A 26,088-nucleotide genomic window follows, 5' to 3' on the forward strand; every position below is an offset into this window, starting at 1 on the left:
CAAATCCAGAAAAAGAAGCTAAAATAACTTTTATCGAAAAATCTAGAATACAAAACGACGATTTCATTGGTGGTCCGACGATGCGCCTTTAAATAAATTCCAGGCCGCGAGGTTCATCCCCATTGGACAAGAATTTGATCACATTATCGTATTTTCCGACTTGTTTGGGGAAAAATAACTGAAAAATCGACGAAAATCAATCAGTGAAAAGCAATTAAAATATTATTTGGTTACGGTAGCTTTCGTTGTGGAACCTTCGATAAAGTTAATCTTGCAACAATCGCTTCATCATCATTTTTGGTGGCGTTGCTGAGTCCTTCTTTTTCCCACGCCGAGCAGCCTTATGATTCGAGGTGATCCATGCTAGTTTTACCATTCGAGTGCGCTTCTTAATTCTAGTTTTATGGGGCACATCTCCTTTCTCCATTATATGAGCAGTCACATAGCGTTTCTTCCTCAAAGCTACTTTAATGGAAGCAGGAACTGATGGAATCACACTGGAGAGAAGATATTTGAGACCGAAGACGAGGTTCTGAAAGAATACAAGAAAAGTATTTGATAATTTTTTTTGAAAATAAATAGACAAACCTGGAAAACTATAACAATAATTAAGCGATTCTGAACCGTACAATACTCTCCATCGGCAAAGAATGTCGAGCAGAAACCCGAGGTGAATGCAACAATGAAAGCATTCGTGAAAACTGCGCAGTACTGTAGGAAAGTGAGAATTGGAAGCCATATTCCGATTCCTAAAAATAAAATTATTGTTTTCTACAGTAATCCCAATGGAAATTACCATTTGTAATCAATGGAATCGGCTTCCGATTGAACCAAATCAAACGATCGCGTCGATTCGCATATCCACAAAACCAATGATTAGAGCAAGAAGTGGTGAGAGAGGGAATAGACTTGCAAACATCATGGTGGTCCCGAACATTATAATTTTCTCATTCATCTCCCATAAAACGAAGTCTCCAGCACTTGGCTTCAACCATTCTCTGCAAGCTCAAGTCAATTATTCCCTCCTCTTATCTTTCGCAACAAGTGGCGCCTCTTATACACCCTCTCCACCTTCCTACTCCAGTGGTCTCGTGGTGTAGTGGTTATCACATCTGTCTAACACACAGAAGGTCGGTGGTTCGAGCCCGCCCGAGATCAGTTTCGTTTTTCTAATTTTTTACCTCACTAAAACATTGGCCTGGTCATCTTCTTCAGCTTCAACCCGTTTTGCTTCAGTTCTGCTTGTGTACATTCGAAGACGGAATAGTTTTACAAAGTATCTGGAATTGTGAGACTGAAAATGCTTCTCTCCTTTTTTTCATACGGTATCACAACATCTTTCAAAAACTTGGGAACCGGTTTAATCAAAGTGTGGGTTAGCAACTGAAGTGCCAGCAAAGAGCTACACGTATCGTCTAGACAAGTGTCTTTGAATTCCTCTCCAAGTCCAAAAAGTCCATGCGGTTGCAGACCCTGCAAAGATAACGTATTTTACGGTATCAAACCATCAAGCTCAATTATCTCGGTTGCTTTGAGAGATATCAAAAATTTGTCAACTGATAAAATATTGGTGGCTTTATGATAAAAATTTTATCAGCTGCCAACTTTTTGATATCTTTCACAGGAATCGAGATAATTGGGCTTAAAGTTGGCGTTTTGGGTGGGCTGCTATTAGAGCTAACTTACATGACTTTCCGGTCTTACAAATGCCACGTAGAACAGGGAAGTATAGGTGTTGACCATTTGAAAAGCGAATATCTTCACAATCAAACTATTATTATGCTCCGACTCCGTCCGATGATTCTCCCATGTGTTGAAACGTGCCACTAGGTTACTGTAGACCGCGCCAAGACCCATTGCAGATAAAGTGTTTAGAACCGAAGGGAGGAATGCGGCAGAGAGCCAACAATTAAAAGTGTACTCTTTGTTGCATTGAAAATTGTAAACCATCCAAATTTTGAGAAGAGTTACCAGCATGAGAGATATGATTACTAGAAGCATGGAAAACGAGACAAAGAAAAATGATCCAATCATTTTAAGATAGCGGAATATGGCTGGAGAAATCCAAATATCTTCCCCGGTAATCGGGTCCTCTTTCATTTTGGATCCTCGAAATTCGGGACGATCCGGTTCGATAGCATGGAAATCGTCGGAATTCCACTGATAGGATAGCACAGAGTTGTTACGTTTCCAGATTTGCACAAAGACACTTCCTGAATTAAAAAATTTCGGATTTTTAAAATTTAATAGTTAAATACCCCAAATCGACATGAATACTGCAAAAAATGCATTCATTTTTGTATCGAACGAACTCATAAACCATTGGGTGAGCATTGAGAAAAATAATGTTACTCTGAAATATTCGTTCAATTTGAGCAACTACAGAAGTACTTAAACTTTGTTTGTTTGATATGAAAATTTTGAAAAAGTATAAAATAAGTCAGGATCTTCAATTTTGTAGTTGACAAAATTTTTATAAATATTTCTAGAAGAGATATCGGGTTTGGAAGAGAAGAGCTTTTTGTCTTCCCAGCAATAGAAGCTCCCCAAACAGTCAGCCTTGAGCCCTTATTCTTTACCTTAACTTTGAGCTCAATTATCCCGAGTCCTGTGAATGATATCAGAATTTTGTCAACTGATAAAACACTGATTATGTTATTCCCAACATTTTATTAGTTGACACATTTTTAATATCTATCATATTAACCGAGATAATTGAGCTCAAAGTGCAAGTGAGTGGGCTTCCATTACAGGAATTACGGTAGGTAGGGTTTGGCTCTGGATCCATAACTTTCAAAAAAATAATCCAAACTAAATCGAAATTTCAAACAATATGTGGTTAGACTTGCTTCCTACCTCCTACAATTTTCAGATCATAGCAACAAACTTTCCGTCCATTTTCATACGTTCCAATCTGTCACTTACCCATTCCTCATTCCACATGCGACATTTTCAGTTTTTCCTTTAAAATTCACCACTTTGCAATGATTCCAATCCAGTGGAGAACTACTGATACTGTAACTTCCTTCATTTATTTTTAATTTTCTACAGTGGCCCAAACCTATCAATGAAACCGTAAATAAAAACAATGAATCCAAATATAACAGCTGGCCACAAAAGTGTAATAAATGTTCCCTGCCAGGCAAAATAATACGCGATTTGTTCACCAAAATAGTCGCGTATCTTGTTTAGGGGTTGGAATTTGTACCATCTGAAAGTACAGTAATATTTTGGTCATTAAAAAAAATCTCACCGCTCCCAAGCATTGCTCAGACTCTTTCTAGGATCGTGCTCAATTTCCGAAATAAACTCATTGTAAGTTTTCAAACTTCCATTCTGCATTTCCTTGAAGTATGGCTCCTCCTGAAATAGTGGATTTATGTAGAAATTCCGGCAAAAATATATCAATTTTGCCCAGACAAATCGAAAAATGTTCAACTACTTTTTGAGGACTTCAAATTTGATTGTTATTTTTCCACTGAAAACGGTGATTCATACCTTGCTAGGTGCATGTAACACAAACGCTTCTTCATAAACATCTCTCATCAGCAACCATGTCAATCCTTTTCGTCTCAATTGCTCATCAGAAGTTATCGAGGAAGAGGGATCTTGTTCAGTGTCTTGTGAATCTCCCAACCTCTCATTCTTCAAATCTTTGCTTATGTCGATTTTGGTCAATATCTGAAACTGTTCTGCCATTTGCATTGAACATCATTACTTTAGAGTGCTTTGACTAGAAAGATTTCTTGTTTTAATCCAATTTATCTCGGTTACGGTTAGAGGTATCAAAAAGCAGTCAACTGATAAAATGCTTTTGATATTATGATAAATATTTTGTCAGTCGAACACTTTTTGGTATGTTTCACAGGAACCGAGATAAATTGGGTGCAAGTTGACTTAACCCCTTTCACGATACCTGCAATCTTGAGTCAAGGATTCAGACAAACGTCCAGTTTTTTCAAACAAAACAAAACATCAAACAAAATTAAACATATAAAATGGGTTACCTGATAAGTCAGACACCCCCTTTGCGCAGGTGTAAAAAAAGATTTTTCATCGTGATAATTCACAAAAAGTGAACCATGTTTCCTTTGAAAAGGTGCATTTATAAAACGGACTGTGTCATCGGTCACAAAGATTTTCGATAGAGGAACACAACAGGATGGCATTCCCGGCTTCACTTCACACTGAAAAAATATCATTTTGAACCGGGCGACATCAACTTTGCCCCAATATATATCGGCTCCTATTAAATACAAACTTTATTACATTTTTATGGGTATATACATTTTTCTAAAAATCTAGAAAATATTGTGTAAAATACTCTAAAAATGGATGAATTTAAGCGATTTCGAGCGGAGCTTTCGCGATTTAAAGTTTCGGGTCAGAGACGCAGTATGTCTCGTTTCTCTGCGTCTCGCACCTAAAAATCTTCATAAGACCATAACTGGACTTAAAATGGTCGTAGGAGATAGGCTCTTCTTGGTTAGAGCCTAGAATTTTGTATTCTTTTTTTCAGAATCTACGAAATGTAGGAAACTTTTTAAAAAGGTTTTGTCGGTTGATCTATTTTTTGTACCTATCACAGGGGCGGAGATAAATTGGAGCACAGTTGGAAGTATGGAGGAACAACACCGCACACTGTTAACTTTTGTCTAATTTATCTTGATTCCTGTAAAAGGTATCAAAATGTCGTCAACTAATAAAATATTGCTTATATTATGATACAATTTTTAAGCCAAAGATAACGGACCGTCTTTGTAATCTTTGAACTTCCTAATCCATTTTCCCATACTCACATCTTTCAACGGAAAACACATTTGAGTCGACTCTGCTTCCCTGGACAACCGATGAAAAGGTGTGGAGATTAGCGTGAAGTGAGTCTGACCGGATTGTTGATGCCGTATGATAAGCCCCTCTTTCTGAATAGCCCTCTCGAAGAAATCCCGATATTTTCCCTTTGATTGTGACTCAGCCGCATTGTGAACGAGCACAAAGTCAATCGATATTCGAAATGGGAAATATGGATAATCGACTTCAGTGGTGGCTGCGAGCATACGATACTCGCGAAGCGGCACCTGAAAAATGAGATGAAATGAATAGAGAGAAGAATATTTAGATTCAAAATATTTGAAATCATTGAAGCAAGAAAAGCTCATGTGCTTCTAAAAATCCAAACTACAAACATATGTTGATAAACAAGAAAAAAAACTTTAGCTGTGGTCTCTGATCAAATGAAAAAAAACCTGGAGCTTTAAAATACGAAAGACTGCGAATCAAATACTTTTCTCCTGTTCAATATGATTATCTTGACATAAATCAATCTAGATTTTTTTATTCTGATTAACTTTTCAGGTTTTTAGTTTTTTTAGAGTGGCTAGTTAGTCATGTATTCTGATTCTAGAATAACTAATGACTCTCTATTTTTGGATTTCATTAGAAAAACAAATACGACTTCTTAAGTTAATTTTTTAGCTTAAACGGTAGCTCAAATTCTACAAATTGATTTTTTAAAAATGTAGTCCGAAATTTCTCAAAAATTCCAGAAAACTCTAAAGTTTAGAGTCTCGAACACGCAATTCAGAATGTTCCAATTTGTCTGAAAATTTGGGATTATACATAACACAAATAGGGCTTCATTTTTGTAGTTGACAACTTTTTTGTGCAAACGCGCTCAAGCGAGATATGACGTCTGGAAGTGACAGAGGTACCAGTGAAGCCACCTCCCCCCCCCTTTATACTCGCACCGGCTCTTGCCCGCCAGCTTACACATGGCATATCTCGCTTCATTGGATTTTTATAAAAAAGTTGTCAATTACAAAAATGATGCTCTACTTCTGTTTGGTATACTCTGAAACTTTCAGAAAAATCGAATAATTCTAGAATACACTTTCCGGACTTTGAAGGTGACTGTCCTTAGCTGAGAATTTCGAAATCTAATTTCGTCGTTTCAGAGTAAAAGGTTATTTTTCAACAAAAAAAAATCAATGTATTATGCAACCTGATAACTCCAAAAAACTAGAAGCCATATGTTCTATAAAATATTCTGATCTCTCTCATTTTACTATTCAACCGGAATAATATCACCAGGCTTAACACATTTTTTCAGCCGTCACTCTTCTATTTATTTCCGTTACCCCTAGCTACCAGAATTTTCACAACTATAATTAAAATGGGTTTTCATCAACAATTTTTAAATTTCAAACTCACATCATATCGTTGAATTCCATGCTCCGGATCTCCACGAGCCATCTTGTCAGCAAAAATATGAATGGAATTAGGTTCTCATCCAGTACCCCTTTTCTTTCCAGAAAGCGGATTAAATGAGAGACGCTGGAAAACTAGGAGACGCAGAGAAAAGGTAAAATAGTCCCGTGTTGTTGTTGATTAAATGTACCCTGATTGTCATAGAAACGGAAGCAAGAGAAAACGGAAAAAAAGAGGGTGAAATGTGTATAGAAGAACCTGGGGTGGGAAAATGGAAAAAAGCTGTTATGGCAAATGAAAAGAAGCTGGAGAAAAATTGAAGTAAAAATAGTGAACTTATAAGTCTTCAAAAAGTAGTTCAGAATTTTTAGATTTTTCTGAAAATTGCAGAATAAACCAAACCAAAATAGAGCCAATTTTGTAGTTGACAACGTTTTTGTAAAAGCTCTACAAGATAAGATACACCGCTTTGCCAGTTGACCAATTTATCTTTCGAAAAAACCGAGCTCATACCTGACAATGTGGGGCGCTTCTATTAGAGGATTTATGGAAAATTTGAAGTCTTCAAAAGTAGTACAGAATTTTTCGATTTTCCTGAAAACTTTAAAGTATACCAAACAAAAATTGAGCTTTATTTTTATAGTTGAAAACTTTTTATATAAGGTCATCCAGATGAGATATACCGCTAAAAATGAACCAGGGTCTGAACACTTCTAGAAATATGACAACTATCAAAATCCATCGGATCAAATTGGCAAAATTTTCAGCTTTATCAAGAAATCATCGTCTTTAGTCAAGAATGTGAGGTGATCTAACAATTTGGAAATACAGTAATCCTCAAAAAAATTTTCTGAATTTTATAAATATTCTATACAACCTGCCATGTCTTCTGCCAACATTTTTCCCCAGGAGACCTCTTTTGACACTTTGTTATTCTATACATTTTTCTCGCCTATTCTCACAATTCTCGCCTATTCTCACAAAAAGCAAAAAAGAAAAAAAGAAAGCACTAGGCGGGAGTCGAACCAAAAACCTTCTGCTTCATAGCTGACACCGTATACCACTGGGCCACCCATGCACTATGAAAATAAGGTGAGAATGGAATTATAATATGGCGCACGCGTAAAAAACTCAAAAAATATAAATTATTTTTATAAATTAATTATTTTTCAGCGAAAGAAAATTTCACGTTTTGGAAAAAACTTTTTTTCAAAGTGAATAAATGGACCGAAGAGATAAGAATCTCCCAGAATTTTTTGCATATAAGGGAAGAGAGAAACAGTGAGAATCAGTCAGTCCCCAAATGAGAACTGGTATCCAGCTGGAAGGAGCTGGAGCTCTGGGATCCAGAGCTGTGGGAGCTGGAGCTCTGGGATCTGGGTGCTGGAGCCGTTGGAATCGGAGAATCGGAGCTGGTGGAGGTGGAATCGGAGATGGTCAGGGTGAAATCGGAGGATCGGAGCTGGTGGAGATGGATTCGGAGGATCGGAGCCAGTGAAAATGGATTCGGATGATCGGAGCTGGTGGAAGTGTAATCGGAGATGGTTAAGGTGGAATTGGATAATCGGAGCTGGTGGAGGTGGAATCGGAGATGGTCAAGGTGGAATCGGAGATGGTCAAGGTGGAATCGGAGGATCGGAGCTGGTGGAGGTGGAATCGGAGATGGTCAAGGTGGAATCGGAGGATCGGAGCTGGTGGAGGTGGAATCGGAGATGGTCAAGGTGGAATCGGAGGATCGGAGCTGGTGGAGGTGGAATCGGAGATGGACAAGGTGGAATCGGAGGATCGGAGCTGGTCAAGGTGGAATCGGAGATGGTCAAGGTGGAATCTGAGGATCAGAGCTGGTGGAGGTGGAATCGGAGATGGTCAAGGTGGAATCGGAGGATCGGAGCTGGTGGAGGTGGAATCGGAGATGGTCAAGGTGGAATCGGAGATGGACAAGGTGGAATCGGAGGATCGGAGCTGGTGGAGGTGGAATCGGAGATGGTCAAGGTGGAATCGGAGGATCGGAGCTGGTGGAGGTGGAATCGGAGATGGTCAAGGTGGAATCGGAGGATCGGAGCTGGTGGAGGTGGAATCGGAGATGGTCAAGGTGGAATCGGAGGATCGGAGCTGGTGAAGGTGGAATCGGAGATGGTCAAGGTGGAATCGGAGATGGACAAGGTGGAATCGGAGGATCGGAGCTGGTGGAGGTGGAATCGGAGATGGTCAAGGTGGAATCGGAGGATCGGAGCTGGTGGAGGTGGAATCGGAGATGGTCAAGGTGAAATCGGAGGATCGGAGCTGGTGGAGATGGAATCGGAGATGGTCAAGGTGGAATCGGACGATCGGAGCTGGTGGAGGTGGAATCGGAGATGGTCGATTTGGAATCGGACGATCGGAGCTGGTGGAGGTGGAATCGGACGATCGGAGCTGGTGGAGGTGGAATCGCAGCTGGTCGAGGTGGATTCGGAAAATATAATGGATTCAACATCTCTGCTCAATTAATCAACCCAAGTTACGTTATGTTGCGGATTTTCATGTTAGAGAAATAGAATTGGACATTCAATCCCTTCGGAATACTTTTCCGAATGGTTGGAAGCATTTCAATAACTTTTCCCGAGAAGAAGCAGAAGAGAATGACGTCCTGTCAGCTCAGAATGTTTCGAAAGCTTTTCTGCCTGATGTTACACATCTCCGATTGGAACGTGTCCCTTGTCAAGAGCATTTTTCCCTTCAACTCATCGGAATGGGAAATTTGAATTGGTTGGATATCCAGTCTCCTCGCAATCTGAACGTTGATGACCTCTTGACATTGAATTCTGAAAGAATTTTCCTGCATACAGATCCAATGTCACTTCGTGACCTGAATCGTTTCTTCAAATTGTGGAAGAAGGGATCTAATCCGAAATTGGAGAAATTGATCATTTATTGGAGAACGGAAACCATCCCAGACTGGAAAGTCTTGCTCACAGGATTGAAAGCAAAACGAAAAAGAAATACAAGAAAAAAGAAGTTGAAGATCAAAAATTGTCGTGAGGTGTACACTCAGGATTGTCTACTCTTTTATTTCGAAAAATTCCTATTCAATGTTCAAGGCTCTTTGCTCACCGATATCAAATGTTATAATGACAATGAAGAAACAACTGCAGATAGATGTGCATTTGGGATTAATTGTTATCAATTTTGAGTTGAATATGCACAAAAACGACTAAAAGATGACGAGCTTGAATGGTCTTCCCCTCAGTGTAAAAGTGATATATAACAATTATGAGATTCCCGGAGTCAGAGAAATATTATCAGCTCGGACAAATCAAGAAAAGACTGTTGGAGAATGAATTCAAGATCTCTGCTTCATTTCTGAACCGAAGTTATGTTATATTGCGAAGTTTGATGTTAGAGAAATAGGATTAGACACACAAACCCTTCGGAATACTTTTTCACAAATTAGAAGAGCTTCTGTAAAGTTTCCCGAAGCAGAAGCGAATGAGCATGACATCCTGTCGGCTCAAAATGTATTGAAGGTTTTTCAACTTGATTCTCAATATTTCGAATTGAAACGCTTCTTTTTTCAACATGATTTTTCTCTTCAACATATCGGAATGGGGAATTCGAGAACATTGTGGAAATCACCAAATTGTGTGTGTGTGTCCGTTTGTTCCCGTAACGTCTACCCTAGCGTCTACTCTACCCCGGCGGTCAGATCGCCATCGCCCACATGGACCAAATGGGAAAGACATTTCGTCAGTTCAGAACGTTGTGAGAGCTTTTTTACCGAACGTTAGGAAAATGAAATTGGATTGTGGCCGACTTCAGGAACATTTTTCCATTCAACACATTGGAATGACCAATTTAAAAGAATTGGAGATGTATGCTCCTCGCAATCTGAGAAATGAGGATGTATCCACATTCAATGTTAAAAAATGTTTGATTTCTACTGATAAAATCAGCCTTCGTGATTGGAATCGTTTTTTCAAACTGTGGATCAAAGGATTTAATCTAAGATTGGAGCATTTGATCATTGAGAGGAACGCCATACCAGAGTGGAATATCTTGCTGAATGGATTGAAAGCAGAAGAAACAGAAGGAGAAGGATCAACGAAGTTCATAGTTCGAAATTCTCGTGGAATCTGCGCTAAAATTGGATGTAAATTGCTCTATAGAGATGTGTTTCAGATGGAGTTTACTGTTTCAAAATAATTCTTGCTGATACAGTTTTATTGAAATCATCGTATCTTTCCCTTTTTCCTCTCTCATAATGTATGAGTCATACATTGTAAAGTCGCTCCTCTTTGAAAAACTGACTGTCCCATATTTCTGCCCCCCCTCCCTTGTATTTCACTCTCTTCGTTATATAATTTAAATTAAATGTTTCAAATAAATTGATAAAACCAAAACATTTTATTGGAGTTTAATAAATTTGTAATAAAATAGCTTGTTCATCATTGAGTACTGTTCCTTGGATATATCAATTTCCACATTATATCAATATTCCATCGTGATGATTTCCAATCACATCTACATCTGCAAACCACAAAAAGGCCAGATATTCAAAAAGGTTATAATTATGTAGCTGAAGAATTTAGCTATGTTAAAAAAAAACATAATATTAGGTTGGTAAAAAAGTTTCTTCTTTTTTTTGGCATAATTTTGGATCAGATTTTCCTTGAAGCGGAAAGGGCAAGATCAATGAAAGTAACGTCCAATAGCATTGATAATTGTCTGGTAACGCCCTGAAAGTTTCTTGATTCCGTTGGCCTAGAACGAAGAGGGCTGAGATTTAAAAAGTGGGCCAACTCTTTTTTTGTGTCATCTTTTCAACGGAAGTGTTTTCTATCAAGATGACGTTAAAAAGGCCCAAATGACTATTTATCCGAAAGGGCAAGGTCCGGAAAATACGGTGAGTGCAAAAGAATAGTTCAGCCAAACGACCTGAACTTTTGGTTGATCACTTTAGTCACGGATGATCGTAAGCCGGGAAAAATTTAATAATTTTGAAGTGGACGCAGATTTGATCTATTTATTATTAATAGATCAAATCAATGCGCGCTTTTTTCTCTCATCTTTTGAAAGTTTGATCATCAGCCAACGAAGTTCGGCGCGCTTTCTGATCGGTTCTTTGAACGATCATGCATTCACATCTGTACGTGACTTCGTGTGCATAAGATAAGCTTTTTCCACTTAAGACCCTATTTATTGATTGACCAATCGATAGTTGCCTCTCCTCAACAGAGATGAGTGAAATTTCTTCTTCATTAATTCGTCTCTCTCACTTTTGTTCAAGCGAGGAGGTCAAAAAGCGCGCCCCAGTAAATTTTTCAAAAATTCTCAATTCGCTGCCGAACTTCGTTGGCTGAGTATCAAAGTTTTAAACGATGAGCGAGAATACGCGCGTTGCAACCCTTAATTTTTAAGAAATAGATCATGATCTAGTTCAAACCCGTGTTCATTTTAAAATTATTAAATTTCTTCCGGCCTACGAGTTAGCTGGGGCGCTTTTTCTGACCCCCTCGCTTGAACCCAAGTGCTCTCTGATATTTTCTATTCTTTTTTTTCTATTTTTTTTTATTCCGATCATCTCGTGTGTTGTTCCAAGTCTTTCCTCATTTCGTCTATTCATTATTTTTTCATTAATCCCTCTACTTTTTTCAGGTATGACTACCCAGAGATTTCCCCTCCATCGCCTACCGGATGATCTCCGTTCAGAAGTCCTGAAAACAATGGACCTCCATGAAATGTGAGTTTATTTTTTTAAAAGTTTCGTATTTGTTGCATTCAACCTAATTCATTTCAGAATCGCCTACTCATTCGTTTCAAAGAAGGCCTATTCGATGGTTAAATCTCTTCGTATACCGATTGGGGATGTTGAAACAACACTGAAGGCATCGCCGGAAATAAAAATATCCATCGGTCTCATGTCGCTTAATTACGAGTTGAAAATCTACGAAAACGACCGAAGAAGGATGGAACTGAATAAAGTTCCTGTAAATGTGAAAGTTGAGTTAAAACGATCTTCGATTCTGGATCCGGAAACATCAACTATGTCAAATCAAGGAAAGAATATGGGAGAGTGGATTCAACATCTCTGCTCGATTTTCCAACACGTGATGCGTCTTCATATCGAATTTCTCATTGGAGATTTATGGAGATTAGACATCGAAACACTTCTGAACACTTTCCCAACACCCAGGAGTTACAGTATCGTATGCGACGAAAATGAATCAAACAAGTATAACATTCGATATGCTCGAAACGTGTTCAAAGCTTTTCCTGATGTTCAGTTTATCCTATTGTTTGATGTCCCATTTGATGGGAGACTATCTTTTCAACACTTCGGAAAGGTGAATAGAAAAGTTTTGGGTTTATATTTCGTTCCCAATCTGAAGCTTGAAGATCTTCTAACATTGAATGTTGAACGAATACACCAATATGATTATCAATGGTCGCTTCGTGATTTGAATCGTTTCTTCAAATTGTGGATGAAGGGATCCAATCCGAAGTTGAAGAAATATGAATTGTTTGCTCACGAAATGGGAATTTCTTGGGCGGACCAATGGAATGTTCTGGTGAAAGGATTACAAGCAGAAGAAGTGGTGGAAGCAGGACACACGGATGAAAATCGTGTAAAAAAGAAGTTCAGAATTCGAAAACATAGGGTTGGCGCTGAAATCGAAGTTGAATGGACGGCAACAACTATGGAGGTCAAATTCAATACTTTGAATTAATTCTTGATTTTATTTTGAATATTAATAATTTTTTGGTTTGCCATTGCAACATAAAATGATCATTTTCTTTGAAATTTAATTCTGACACAAAAAATCGATGCTGTGGAAAAACCACCGGTCCCCGCAACGAAAAACCGTAACCTAAACTTTCTGGAACTTTACTGATGCTTTTCGACAACTGTTGTGCTCTCCAAACAGGTCGGAAATTAAAAATGTTATGAATCTAAAAGATTGCCGATTCTATCTTCCACTGCACGCTCTCCCACAGAACAATTCCGAACTGCAAATTAATTTTTGATCTACAGAAAAAAAGTTTGGCGCGATCACAATTGCAGGTCTAAAACCTTAATTTCAGAATTTTTTATCTGATTTTGTGGAGGTCCAAGATGATTCAAATGATTCTTTAAAAATTAATGAGTGGTTATAGATTGATGTATAGTCGTTTTCCGGAAGAAAAAATGTCAAAAATTGTCATTTTTGAAAGTTTTTTACAGAAAAAATCTATCTCCTCTTTCAGTTTTTGACATTTCTAGGAGTTCTATAGCTCAAAAAAACCGCAATTATTTTCTCTACATTTTCTATGGACGAATTTTTAATTCGTCTGATAGAACTTTTTTTATAATCAAAAAACAACGCAAAAATGCTATTTTGTGCAATTCCATGAGGTTTTTGAATTATAAAAAAAGTTTTATCCGACGAATTAAAAATTCATCCATAGAAAATGTAGAGAAAATAATTGCGGTTTTTTTGAGCTATAGAACTCCTAGAAATGTCAAAAACTGAAAGAGAAGATAGATTTTTTCTGTAAAAAACTTTCAAAATGACCATTTTTGACATTTTTTTCTTCCGGAAAACGACCATACATGAATCTATAACCACTAATTAATTTTTAAAGAATTATTTGAATCATCTTGGAACTCCACAAAATCAGATGAAAAATTCTGAAATTATGGTTTTAGACCTGCAATTGTGATCGCGCCAAACTTTTTTTCTGTAGATCAAAAATTAATTTGCAGTTCGGAATTGTTCTGTGGGAGAGCGTGCACTGCTCCAATTTTTGTATACAAGCAATACTGCTATGTATAATGTTGCCGATATCGTGATAAAATGTTGCCGATATCGTGATAAACATTTTATTAGTTGACAACTTTTCGATATCTTTCAAAAGAAGTGAGATATATAGGCTCAAAGCATGTTCCATGGTTATGGATCCTTGTTTACTGATTTCATCTGTTCAAGTAACAATTGAGAAACATCCGCAGATAGTCTTGAAATTCGGTCCCATTTCTATCAATTTCGAGTTAACAGTGCCAATAAAACACGGACGTCATTTGGCTCTGCTTGATTTCCCATAACGAAACATCATATGTTGCCGAATTTAATATCGGGGAGTTAGAATTAGAGGTGGCTCCCTTCGTAATGTCGAAAATCGGCCTAAAAAGGTCAATAATTTCAATAATTTGCCAAAAGTTTGCAATTTCCGAATAGGCTCAAAATGTCAGACATCTCATGAAAAATCAAAACAATGAATTCCATTTTGTCTATAATTTCCAAAATTTGAAAAAATAGGACGCAAAACAATCTAAATATGTCTTGTTTTGCAATACTTCGTGAAATCAAGTCATATTGAAAAATTCGGAAATTGCAAATTATTGACGAAATTGCAAATCTAATATGGGGATTCATTCTTTTCATATTCATTCTAGCCAGCGAGAACTCATTGAAAAAATGAAAGATATTTCACTAAAATTACTAATTTTGACAATATTAAAGTGTGTTCCAAGCTCTTGAAGTCATAGTATTTTTTTTTATTTTCGAGTCTTCCAAAGGTTAAAAAAAATTCGGTGAAAAACGCTCGAAAAATGATGAAATGTCTCTAATAAGGGCGTTGACCTCTAAGCCCCGCCCACCTGCACGCAAAGTATAGTGGACGGCGGGACCCGGGAGATGTCGGTACAACTAGAACACCCCACTATATAATCGTCCTCGTTTATGGGGTCTTTCGGGGAACATCACTCAATCTCTTCTGAGTCGGCTGAGATCCTAAGGATGGTTGGTGGCTCAGCAGAGGTCGTGTGATAGGATCCCCCGAGATAACCGCGGGTACATCCCGGGAATTTTGTGAGTTCTGAACGGCCTGTGTTACAAAAAAAAAACTAGATCCGAAGTATAATTTTGGTAAAATGTTTAATTTCCAGCTTTTCGTCATCTTTTCGTCCGCTGTTCGTCCGTTTTTCGTCCGTTATTCGTTAGCCAGGTCCTGGGTCCTGGGTCGGTTGGAAAAATAGAATCTAGCACTGTACACCAAACCTCACTAACGAGAAAATCTCTCTGAATCTGTATAAACTGTCATGTCTTCTGCCAACAATTTTTCCCTGGAGATCTCTTTTGACACCTTGTTACATTCCCATCTGCATTTGACGTTGTACCTGCACCAGATATGCGTCTTCCACTCGAGACCCGTCTTTATTGATTAACCAATCGACACTGCCTCAATCTTCCCGACAAACTCAAAAATCTTATTTCCTATTTATCTGCTTGTCGTCACTCTATTCCATTAATTTCTACCTTTCCCTTGGTATGGCAGACTTACGATTTCCACTCCAACGTCTACCCAGCGATCTTCATTCAGAAGTTTTGAAAGCTATGGAGCTCCACGAAATGTGAGTTCATTTCGCTAATAGTTTTGTATCTTTTGCATTGAGCGTGTGTCGTTTCAGAATTTTCTACTCGTTGATATCGAAGAAGGCATGTTCCATGGTTATGGATCTTTGTTTACTGATTTCATCTGTTCAAGTAACAATTGAGAAACATCCGCAGATAGTCTTGAAATTCGGTCCCATTTCTATCAATTTCGAGTTAACAGTGCCCATAAAACACGGACGTCATTTGACAACCCTTGATGATGTTGGTGTTCGTTTTCATGTATCAATGGAGAATGATATAACTCACCGCTTCAAATATGTAGCATTTTTTGAGTCAAATGAAGAAATGAGTGTTGGAGAGTATATTCAACGGCTCTGCTTGATTTCCCATAACGAGACATCCTATGTTGCGGAATTTAATATTGGGGAGATAGAATTAGAGGTGGAATCCCTTCGTGACATCTTCCTGAAATTCAGAAACATTGCTATAAACTATTACCACGTTCGCCGTCGTCGCGATCGCGATCGCGAAGATGAACTAAATGAGCAAGACATTTTATCAGTTCAAAACGCCGTGAAAGCTTTTCTACCAAACGTTAGACAGCTGAAATTGGATAGTGTCCCACTTGGAGAGAACCTTTCCCTTCAACACATTGGAATGGCGAATTTAGAAGAGTTGAAGATTATGACACCCCGCACTCTGAAGTTGGATGATCTTTTAACGCTCAATGTTGAAAATTGTGGTATTGTTTCTGATGAAATCACTCTTCGCGATTTGAATCGTTTTTTCAAATTGTGGATGCAGGGATCCGACCCAAAATTGAGGAATATGTCCATTTGGTGGAAAACGGCAATCATCATAGACTGGAATGTCTTGCTGAAAGGATTGAAAGCAAAGGAAGAAGCAGGAGAAGAAGGATCAAAGAAGTTCATAATTCAAAATTCTCATCGGGTTCACGCTGAAATTGAAAACGATATGGGAGAAAATAAACTTGCATTTTCTGTCTTCGACTAATTATTGCAAAAAAGATTTTTAATGTACCTGAATAAATTTTGAATATGATTTTTTGTTCACTTTTGCTACATAAATTGAACACAAGTGAAACACAGTAGGGTGTTAATCGGAATCACAGAACACCGTTTATCAAAAAAAAAACGTCCATCCGGAACAAAGAAATTGATTTTTAAAAAAACCACCTATAATTTCTACACAGTTCTTGTACCGTGGCAATTCGAAATAAAACAGAAACCCGAACAGATTACAGTATGCCTAATCGCCTTTAATTAAACGAAAAAGTTTCCTTTAACTTGTGCAATATGTCATGCCGTCGGCCAATATTTTCCTAGGAGATCACATTTGACACCTCGTTACTCTCTGCATCACCACCTGCTCTCGCCGTCGTACCTGTATTGGATAAACGTCTTCCACTCGAGATGCGATTCTGTTGATTGACCAATCGATAGGGTCCTCTCTTCCTTCTGTTCTATAGACTCGATATTCCCATTTTCTATTTCATCCAGTTTGTCGCCCACTGTTCCTTCTCATAATTAGTCATTCTGGTTTATCAATTTGTTCTTTTTCCAGATATGACCACTCTACGATTCCCCTTCCTATGTCTACCCAATGATCTCTGTTCAAAGGTTCTAAAAACTATGGATCCACATGAAATGTGAGTTTATTTCCTCGAAAGTTTTGTGTCCATTTCATTGAGCTTAGGTATGTCATTTCAGTATTATCTACTCATTGCTATCAAAGAAGGCACGTTCCATGTTTAAATCTCTTCGTTTGCCGATTTCATCGGTTCAAGTTACAATGGAGAAACGTCCACTGATAGTTTTCCAATTCAGTTCCAATTCTATCATTGTGAGGTTGAGAGTGTGAAAAGAATCAATTGATCAAAAGACAAGACTGGATGATGATTTTGTCCGTTTTTATGTACCTGAATCAACGAGTCTTTTTCGAGAAGATTTACCAATTATTTGGTCCAAACACGGAAAGAGTTTGGGAGAACAACGCCTTTGCTACAAGACCAACCAAGACCAAGATTTTCCTCGTCAAGAGGAACCAAATGAGCAAGACAATTTGTCAGTTCAAAACGTTGTGAGAGCTTTTCTTCCAAACGCTGAGAAACTGACATTGATTCGTGTCCCTCTTCGAGGTAACTTTTCCATTCAACACATCGGCATGGCGAATTTGAAAGAGTTGCAGTTATATTTTCAAAGCAATCTGAGAGTTGATGACCTTTTTACATTCAATGTCGAAATTTGTCTTGTTGCTTTTCATGGAACCACTTTTCGAGATTTGGATCGTTTCTTTAAATTGTGGAAGAAGGGATCTAATCCAAAGTTGAAAGAATTGATCATATGGTGCTCGGAAAGGACCCCAGACTACAAAGCCTTGTTGAAAGGATTAAAATCAAAGGAAAAAGAAACAGAAAAAGAACGATTGAAGAAATTCATAATTAAAACTTCTCGTGGGATTTGCGCTGAAATTAAAACCTATCATTTTGTCGAAATTGTTAAACTTACATTTTCTGTTGTCAGGGTGGAACTTTATTTCTTTACTTCTCCACGACTCTTTGGTAATCACTGTATAAAAGCGGTGGTTATCAGGGAGTCGGGGAGAAGGTTTTGCCCTGCAACTCTTATCTTCATTCTGTCTTACTTTTTAAATGTTTTTAAATAAATGAACTTCACCCAATTATGGGATGTTATTTAACCGCTACGCAAGAAAATGAAACCACCTGAACCTTATGGGTCACCTCTATGGGTCCCAAAGATTTTTAAGGTTTATACTGTTTCCAAATAATTTACATAAAATGTGTTCGAAAATCACTTGGAATGTTTATTGTACCTGAATAAAGTTTTAATATAATTTTTTTCTTCACGATTGCTACATAAATGGAGCACTAGGGCGGCACAGTACTTGCAGTCAGCGGACATACCAGATATCGTTTCAGACCAGCCTGTTTGCAGTGCATACAACGCGAGTTCGTCGCTTGGGTCCTCATTTTGTTTCAAACCAGCAAACTCCGAAAGTTTAATAGTTATGTACGGTATTCTACCGTGTTTTCTCTTTTAAAATCCTCTTTCCAAGTCTAAAGGAGAGAAATCTCCCCCGAACACACGTGCAAGAGGTGTGGATTACTGTATCCGCGCGCGAAACTGTGTGCGCGCCAAAACGCGTCTCCTCTCTCGGCAAATTCTCATCGTTTTCTTTAGTTTTCGCTGGTGTTCGCTCACGATTGATGACGACCCGTTAAAGTGTGGCTCACTGGTTTTAAAGGTTTTATAGTGGTTTATTGAGTAAATTCAATAAATAGTGTTTTATAGGAAATCTGTGTTTTGTATTCTTCTAGTCTTCAGGTTACACAGGTCTCTTTGAGTGCATAGAGGTTCTGTGAGTGCATAGCGTTTGTCTGTGGTTCTCACTCTCTCTCTGCATCTCGTTGTGTTCAATAGTGTCTTTTAGCAGTTAGTGTTTCTGGAAGTTTTTTCAGTTACATTGCTGTTAATCAAATTCGGTCTGGCGGAGTTTTCTTGTGTGAAACTTTTCTTGAGCCTCCACATGTCAGCCATTTTTTCGATATGTTCGTGAGATGTTGAGCTCAGAACAAGATAACGCTATCGACTGTTCTTCCTTATTATATTTTAGCCGACATTTTCCCCAGGAGGTCCATTTTGCCACCTCGTTATCTGGGTTCTCATCTTCCCTTAACGTCGCACCTGCATTAGATACGCATCTTCCAGTCGAGACCCGTATGTATTGATTAACCAGTCAATAGAATTCTCTCCTCAATCTGAACTATAGATTCTTTGCTCTTATTTCCTATTCCACCCAGTTTCTTGTCCACTGTCCTTTCTCTTCTTCTCTATTTTTTTTCATTAATTTCGTTTCATTGATTTCTTCCTTTTTCCAGATATGGCTACCCATAGGTTTCCACTCCAGCGTCTACCCTACGATCTCCGTTCAGAGGTTCTGAATACTATGGACTACCATGAGATGTGAGTTTATTTCCTTTAAAGGTGGGGGGACATGAAAAAAATAATGTTCTCGAAATTTCGTTCAAAGATGCCCCTCGAGGAGTTGAACTTGTGAGGGCGATGGTTGAGGGTGCGGCGCCTCTACCGACTGAGCTACGCGGGCAAAGAGAAAGCGCACGCCCGATTGCATACATAAAGGCGAGGATGACAGCTGTACGCAGAGTGACATTAAGCGTTGTACACCGTGACGGTAGAATGCATACTCTAGCTACAAAAAAACCACGAAAAATCTCCTGTCCCCCCACCTTTAAAGTTTTCTATCCTTCACATATCATTTCAGATTCGCCCTCTCTTTCGCTTCAAAAAAGACACTGTCGATGGTTCGAGATCTTCGTGTAAAGCCTAAATGGGCTCGAGTAAATCTGACTAGTTCCAATCAATTAGCAGTTTTCTTTGATTGCTGTTTTTACTTTTTCGAGCTAGAAAGGCCCGGAAGCAAAGATCAGATATTGACCCTGAACGACCATCCTGCTAGTGTTGAGATAATGGGTCGTGGCTATCGTTTCGGACGCGATACTCTACGTTTAACTTGGTCGAATCAAGGAAGGACAATTGGAGAATGGATTCAGCAATTTTTCTCGATTCATCAGCGCGATACACGTTATGGAGTCAGCTTTGAATCTCAAAAAATGAAATTTGATGTGCAATCTCTCCGAAATACTTTTCCAAAGCTCAAACAGATCTCTATACATTGCTCCCAAGAAGAACCAAACGAGAATGGCATTTCGTCATCTGAAAATGTTCTCAGAGCTTTTATGCCAGATATTGTGGAGCTCCTATTGTATAGATTGCCTCGAAATCTTTCAATTGGAAGTATCGGAATGGCGAATTTAAATTTTTTGGAGTTATATCTTAATTCTTCTCTATTCGATCTAAAATTGGAGGATCTTCTATCATTGAATGTTAGACATTGTATTATCAACATCAATGAATTCTCGCTGCGTGAGATAAATCGCTTCTTCAAGCTGTGGATCAGAGGATTCAATTCGAGATTGGGAGATTTGCACATTTATGGATACTCGAAAGCCATCCCAGATTGGAATTTATTGTTGAAGGGATTGAAAGCAGTTGAGAAAGAAGAGAAAGAAGAGATAGTGGAAGACGAAGATGAAGAAGAATCCGAAGACGAGGATGAAGCAGGTGAAGCTGGAGCACAAGAAGTAAGAGTTGAAGCAGCAGATGCCGAAAGGAATCCAGAAGATGAACCGCAAGAAGAAGTACTTGACGAAGCGGAAGCAGTAGCAGAAGAGGAGCCAGATGAAGTAGCCGAAGACTCAGAAGAAGATGAAGATGACGAAGAGTATGAAGAGGAAGAAGAAGATGAGGAAGGTATTGAAGATGAAGAATCAGAATTAGAAGAATATGAAGATGAAGAGGAGCCGAAAGAAGCCCAGATTGCGCCAGTAGCAGCAGTCCCAAGAGTTGTACCAGTACCAAGAATAGCGCCAGTAGTTCCAGTAGCTCCGGTTGCACAAGAAGAAGAGGTGCCATTAGGAAAAAGAGCCGGAGCCGAAAATGCAGATGTCGTGAAGAAGTACATAATTCGAAATTGTCTTGGTGTTTGCGCTGAAATCGAAACTGAATTCAACATCACTTACTACGTAACTGTTAGTGTTAAGTTAACTGTTAAAAAGTGATTCTTGATTCTTAAATCATATGTCATTTTTATTTAAAAGTTTGACTTGAATAAAGTTTTGCAAAGATTTTTTTCTTGTTTTTGAATTAGATTCAACACTCTTATTTTCTAAGTTCCTGGCTCATTTGAATATTTTGGAATTAATGGAATTGGGATTTGATGTCTTAAAACCATTGAAAATCGTGTTTCTCAAGTTTCTGGTACAGTTTTTTTACTATCAGACTAACAAGAAAAGAGATTTATGATTGAGAAATAAGAACTGATCCGGCTGGGGAACGGTTTTGGCCTAATTCCATTAAAAGATTATGGGACTCATTAGCACGATTGATCGACACGGGAAGACTGGAACGACACTCCTGTGGCGTAGCCGAATCGTAATAGCTCCGTTCAAATTCTCGTTTGCCCGAGTTTCATGCCATTTTTCCAGTTTGGCAACGTTTTGTTCTGAACAACTTCAAACAGCATGGTGAGGTGTATGTCTCGTGTTTTCTCTCATTCTCTTTCACATACCATTTGTTTCCATACACTTTAAGACACGTTCTCTGTAGAACTCAACTTCAAGCCTATTGTCCACTGTACAGAAAAATTCAAACTTGTTTTTATGTATTGATGTTATATACCATGAAAGTTTGAACACTTTTAAGATGAAAAATGTATATTTGGTTTGGACCCACACAGTACGGTCCAAACGGTGACCAACTTTGGTCAAAAAATGAAAAATTTTCTCGATGGAGATAATGAGTAAATTCAACTCAGAATGGATTATTCTTGCTATTTTGAACATTTTTTGTGTTGAAACAAAAATTCTAACTCGGTTCCTTCCAGCTGAAAATTTTCATTTTCGATCCGATTTTGAAAAAAATTTCTGAAAATCCGTCGTCGTGAAAAATTTTAACGTTACTGCAAAAAAGATAATATGACAAGGGAGTTACTTGAGGGAGCAGTTTTTTTTTCTATTATACAGTTTCACAGATTTAATTTTTTGGAATTTTAAAAGGATATATTTTCGAGTTTTGGGTAAAGTTTTTTCTGGGTCTGGAAGTAGAAAAAACATTTTTTAGGAAACTCAAATCTAACTCATGACCAGTGTGTCCTTTTGACACGAACTTTTTCAAATTTGTATTTCTAGTCCACCATTTCAAAATTGCTTAAAAATGCCCTAACATGACTTTGGTGTGTTTTCTAGGTCATTTTGAAGTGGTGAACTAGAAAACCAAATTTGCAAAAGTTAGGCCACCACTTTAAAATGGCAAAATAAACGAGGAAACAATGTCAGCAACGACAAAAAACTGAAAAAAAGTCTCAAACGACACTCCGAAATTCCGCATCGCGTATTGTTTAGAACATTTCTCAAGAAATTGCGATTCATTCCTAGAAAAAATTTTTTCGAGAAATTTTTGTCGAAATTTCCTCGAAAATTTCTCGAAAAAGGCACTTTTCGAGAATTTTTTTTGAAAAGACACACTGCTCATGACCCAAAATCTAGGTCATCTTTAACAGTTGATGAAATCTAGGTCATGACCCAAAAATTTCCCTCTTCCTTTATGTTAATACTCTTTCCGAGGTCAATGGGTCATCGAGAGTCATGGGTTTCTATTTGCAAGTATATTTTTTCAAATCTAGAATTTATTGGAGTTACACAGATTTCAAAATTTGAGAATTCAAGGGTTATTTCATCGTGATGAAAAAACTTATTTGTGGAGGATGCAAAAAAACCGCTTTGCAAAAAAGTTTTGAAGCTGTCTCTGAAGTTCGTCTGCTTACTTTATGACAATCAGGGGCAGAAGGGCGCCTCGATCATCCAATTTGGCCTTTCTCTTCACAAGGGAACCACAACACCTCGTCACCTCAGATTTCGATGAAAATTCCAGGATAGGTAAAGGATGGACTATCTAGACACCCCTCAAAATTTTAGAACACGCTCGCCAGTTTCAGCCGAGTTATGTCAGTTTCAGTACCAAAAGTCGCTTTTTCAATGCAAAAATAGCGATTTTCAAAGGCGATTTTCTCAATTTCTAGGACGTTTTAGAACATGAAATTTTTTGTGTTATGCTTAGAATTCATTGGATTTTCATAATTTTAAGGTTTTCTCAAAAAAAATTTCAAAAATTTTGAGGATGTTGTCCACCACTTGAGTTTGAGATTTTATCCAACTTTTGTCTTTTGTGAAAATTTCTTTAAAAAAGTGTGGATTATCATTTTAAAAAATTATGATAAAATTGATAGATAACCTATTTCTTGATCAAATTTTTTTCATTATCAAATCATAGTCTCTGTGGACAGCAAAACAACGCTTCAAAACTGCTACTTTCCAGTGGTAGTGGACTTCAAAGTTTTTTTTTTAATTTTTGAAAATTTTTTTTGTTCAAATTTGAATAAATCTCATCTCGGTGTCAAAAAACACTTGGAGCATATACTAGAAGGATCCTACAAAGTCACAAAAATGGAGAAAAAAGAAAAAAAGAATAACCACAAGAGGGTGAAAACCCACAAAGATCCATGGCGCACACCACATCCCCGATACCACGCTGCTGACATTTCCAACTGAGTCGAAAGACGGTTACATGTTAGGGCCTCTCTCAGCTTCTCTCGTAGAGAATTTGGAGAGGGAACGTGTGGTAAAGCATGCAAATCCACTGAAGTCAGTACTAAAACTTTGGACTGAAATATCTCGGCTGAAACTGGCGAGCGTGTTCTAAAATTTTCAGGGGTGTCTAAATAGGCTTTCCTTGACATATCCTGAAATTTTCATCAAAATCTGAGGTGACGAGGTGTTGTGGTTCCCTTGTCAGAGAAACATGTGTCCCTCACTATCAGTTCATGTGTTCTCTCTATGATAATTTGTAAAGTAAACAGAAAGTAAGAAGATAGATTTTTAGAGACTGTACAAAATGTGAGAGGCGCAGAGGGAAGCCCATAGCTAACGAACGACCAAGAGGCCCTACGTCTCTTACCCATATATCGCGTCACTTTCTGCTTATGACGACTTGACTGAATAGACGTCTAAATTTTTGAAAGAAACAGGCCATGACACAGCAGATGGTGTGAGTTAGAGAGTGCAGGCGAGACAGAATGAGTCATTTTTTCGTCCCCTCTGGCTGCTACAAGCACAATCATTCATTTTCTCTTTTGACGACTTGACTGAATAGACGTCTAAATTGTTTCGGGAATTCTCCAAAAATCCTGTTAATGAATGGATTTTGGAGAGTTCCCTTTTTGATTTTTTTGCTTCTATCTCTTTATTTTTCTAGTTATTCCTACTAATCGCGAAAATTAATGGATTGTTTAAATATTCTGAAATTTTTAAAATTAAATGTGAGTTTAATTTCAAAATATCAAAATAAAGAAAAATTATCCTAAATTCTTTAAAACCCGTTTATATATTTGTGAAAAAATCCAAAAACATGGGAAAAAAAGTTTGAAAATCTCAAGAAGTCAAAGTTCATGAAGAAAATGCTGAAATGCATAAAAATGAACCGAAAATCGTTGGAGTAACCGAAAATTTCGAAAATTTTGAAAACTTAAAAAATCGGGACCTTCCAGAAAGACATTTTGAATTCTTGAGAATCGGAATATCCCAAAATTCCTTCTTACCAGCCAATTATAATTTTTCAGCGCTTGACTGTCTGCATGACTCTCTTCACGGACTACATGATCATATTGGCTTTCATCATTCACATCGACGCCTTCTACACAACTTTCCTCGGCTTTTAGAAGACATTTTTTTTTGTAATTCATTTATTTATTTCATCGAATAAAAGTGTGACATCATAAATATTGGTGCATGTGTCATTGACTATCATGGATAGGAGTGCAGAGTGCAGATTGAAAAAAGAGGGAGAGAGAGAAAGAGGGTCGAGATGAGGAAAAGGACCAAAAACGGTCAGATGCATTAGGCGTTCTCAGCAATTTATCATTGACTACAAAATTTCATTGACTACTTTTTGTATCAGTGACTACAGTAGTATCATTGACTACAAAGTTTCATTGACTACATTTTGCTTCATTTGTATCATTGACTACATGCGCTTAAGCTAATGAACCTTTCTCTCTGAAATTCTGAGCCTTTAGTTTCAGTACCAATAATCGCTTTCTCGGTGTAAAATCGAAACAAGACGTTTCAGCCTAAGCCTATAATTTAAACAAAAAAACTGAAAATTCCAGTCAAAAAAGAAATGAAACTCGCGAAAATCAACGAAACTTCCACAGTTCTCGTTGAAATTTTTTTTCAAAATTTTCAGTTTTTTTGTTTAAATTATAGGCTTAGGCTGAAACATCTTGTTTCGATTCAGTACTGAGAAAGCGATTATTGGTACTGAAACTGAAATTTCAAATTTCAGAGAGAAAGTATCATTCGCATATGTAGTCAATGATACAAATGGAACAAAATACAGTCAATGAAACTTTGCAGTCAATGATACTTTGTAGTCAATGAGACTTTGTAGTCAATGATAAATATAGTCAATGATAATTTGCCGGCGTTCTCTTTATCGACTTGTTGGTCGAAGTAGTCAAGAAGGTCGTATTCGGAATCGCCTATTCGAAATATAAAAATATTCAGGAAAATTAAAAAAACCAAAACTTCGAAATCCATTCAGTAGGTTTTCTTAAAGTTTTGATTCGGGATACTAGAATGTTAAGGAAAATCAATAAATTTAGACGTTCATTCTGCTAGATCGTCAGGAAAGAAAAGTGTATAGTCGTCGAGTAAAAGGAAAGGTCTCTAATTTTATGCTCTTCGTCTCTCTAGGGTTATTACTCTCTGAGTTATTAATGTGTCACCTTTGTGGGACTGTTGGTATCAGAGAGTGAGAGACGCAGAGAAATACTTTCACACAGTCGTGGCTTAGTT

General features: G+C 37.7%; 7 protein-coding genes and 1 non-coding gene across 8 annotated transcripts in view; 7 read left to right on the forward strand and 1 right to left on the reverse strand.

Annotated features, from left to right (window-relative positions):
• The window catches only part of Cbr-anoh-1, a gene marked incomplete at both ends in the record, with an annotated part of 7,868 nt that extends 2,811 nt beyond the window's left edge, over positions 1-5,057 (reverse strand). Inside the window, 16 exon segments of the mRNA XM_002647011.1 lie at positions 29-92; positions 95-159; positions 289-532; positions 589-749; positions 797-842; positions 845-908; positions 1,182-1,280; positions 1,325-1,473; positions 1,687-2,213; positions 2,259-2,353; positions 2,926-3,015; positions 3,062-3,211; positions 3,254-3,363; positions 3,499-3,681; positions 4,008-4,187; positions 4,800-5,057. Of these exon segments, the coding sequence (XP_002647057.1) occupies positions 29-92; positions 95-159; positions 289-532; positions 589-749; positions 797-842; positions 845-908; positions 1,182-1,280; positions 1,325-1,473; positions 1,687-2,213; positions 2,259-2,353; positions 2,926-3,015; positions 3,062-3,211; positions 3,254-3,363; positions 3,499-3,681; positions 4,008-4,187; positions 4,800-5,057 (2,485 nt within the window).
• On the forward strand, positions 1,086-1,158 carry CBG28405. The gene has a single exon. It is a non-coding gene (tRNA).
• Positions 5,058-7,510: 2,453 nt separating the features above from the next.
• CBG03580 lies at positions 7,511-8,694 on the forward strand (the record flags this gene model as incomplete). Its single annotated transcript, XM_002647012.1, has 2 exons — positions 7,511-7,701; positions 7,758-8,694. The coding sequence occupies 2 exons, from the start codon at positions 7,511-7,513 to the stop codon at positions 8,692-8,694; spliced, it is 1,128 nt and encodes a 375-aa protein (XP_002647058.1).
• A 1,281-nt stretch (positions 8,695-9,975) lies between these two features.
• On the forward strand, positions 9,976-10,386 carry CBG26124 (the record flags this gene model as incomplete). Its single annotated transcript, XM_045244407.1, has 1 exon — positions 9,976-10,386. One exon carries the CDS (start codon positions 9,976-9,978, stop codon positions 10,384-10,386), a length of 411 nt encoding a protein of 136 aa, XP_045098222.1.
• Positions 10,387-11,840: 1,454 nt separating this feature from the next.
• On the forward strand, positions 11,841-12,911 carry CBG03581 (the record flags this gene model as incomplete). Its single annotated transcript, XM_045244408.1, has 2 exons — positions 11,841-11,923; positions 11,981-12,911. The coding sequence occupies 2 exons, from the start codon at positions 11,841-11,843 to the stop codon at positions 12,909-12,911; spliced, it is 1,014 nt and encodes a 337-aa protein (XP_045092435.1).
• A 2,580-nt stretch (positions 12,912-15,491) lies between these two features.
• On the forward strand, positions 15,492-16,571 carry CBG03582 (the record flags this gene model as incomplete). The annotated part of the gene is made up of 2 exons (XM_002647014.1): positions 15,492-15,574; positions 15,632-16,571. The coding sequence occupies 2 exons, from the start codon at positions 15,492-15,494 to the stop codon at positions 16,569-16,571; spliced, it is 1,023 nt and encodes a 340-aa protein (XP_002647060.1).
• A 572-nt stretch (positions 16,572-17,143) lies between these two features.
• CBG26125 lies at positions 17,144-17,438 on the forward strand (the record flags this gene model as incomplete). The annotated part of the gene is made up of 2 exons (XM_045244409.1): positions 17,144-17,226; positions 17,288-17,438. The coding sequence occupies 2 exons, from the start codon at positions 17,144-17,146 to the stop codon at positions 17,436-17,438; spliced, it is 234 nt and encodes a 77-aa protein (XP_045098223.1).
• A 2,040-nt stretch (positions 17,439-19,478) lies between these two features.
• CBG03584 lies at positions 19,479-21,237 on the forward strand (the record flags this gene model as incomplete). The annotated part of the gene is made up of 2 exons (XM_002647015.1): positions 19,479-19,561; positions 19,881-21,237. 2 exons carry the CDS (start codon positions 19,479-19,481, stop codon positions 21,235-21,237), a joined length of 1,440 nt encoding a protein of 479 aa, XP_002647061.1.
• Between the last annotated feature and the right edge of the window lie 4,851 nt (positions 21,238-26,088).

This window comes from Caenorhabditis briggsae (genome assembly GCF_000004555.2).
Source record: "Caenorhabditis briggsae complete genome, chrIII, whole genome shotgun sequence".
Classification (NCBI taxonomy): domain Eukaryota; kingdom Metazoa; phylum Nematoda; class Chromadorea; order Rhabditida; family Rhabditidae; genus Caenorhabditis; species Caenorhabditis briggsae.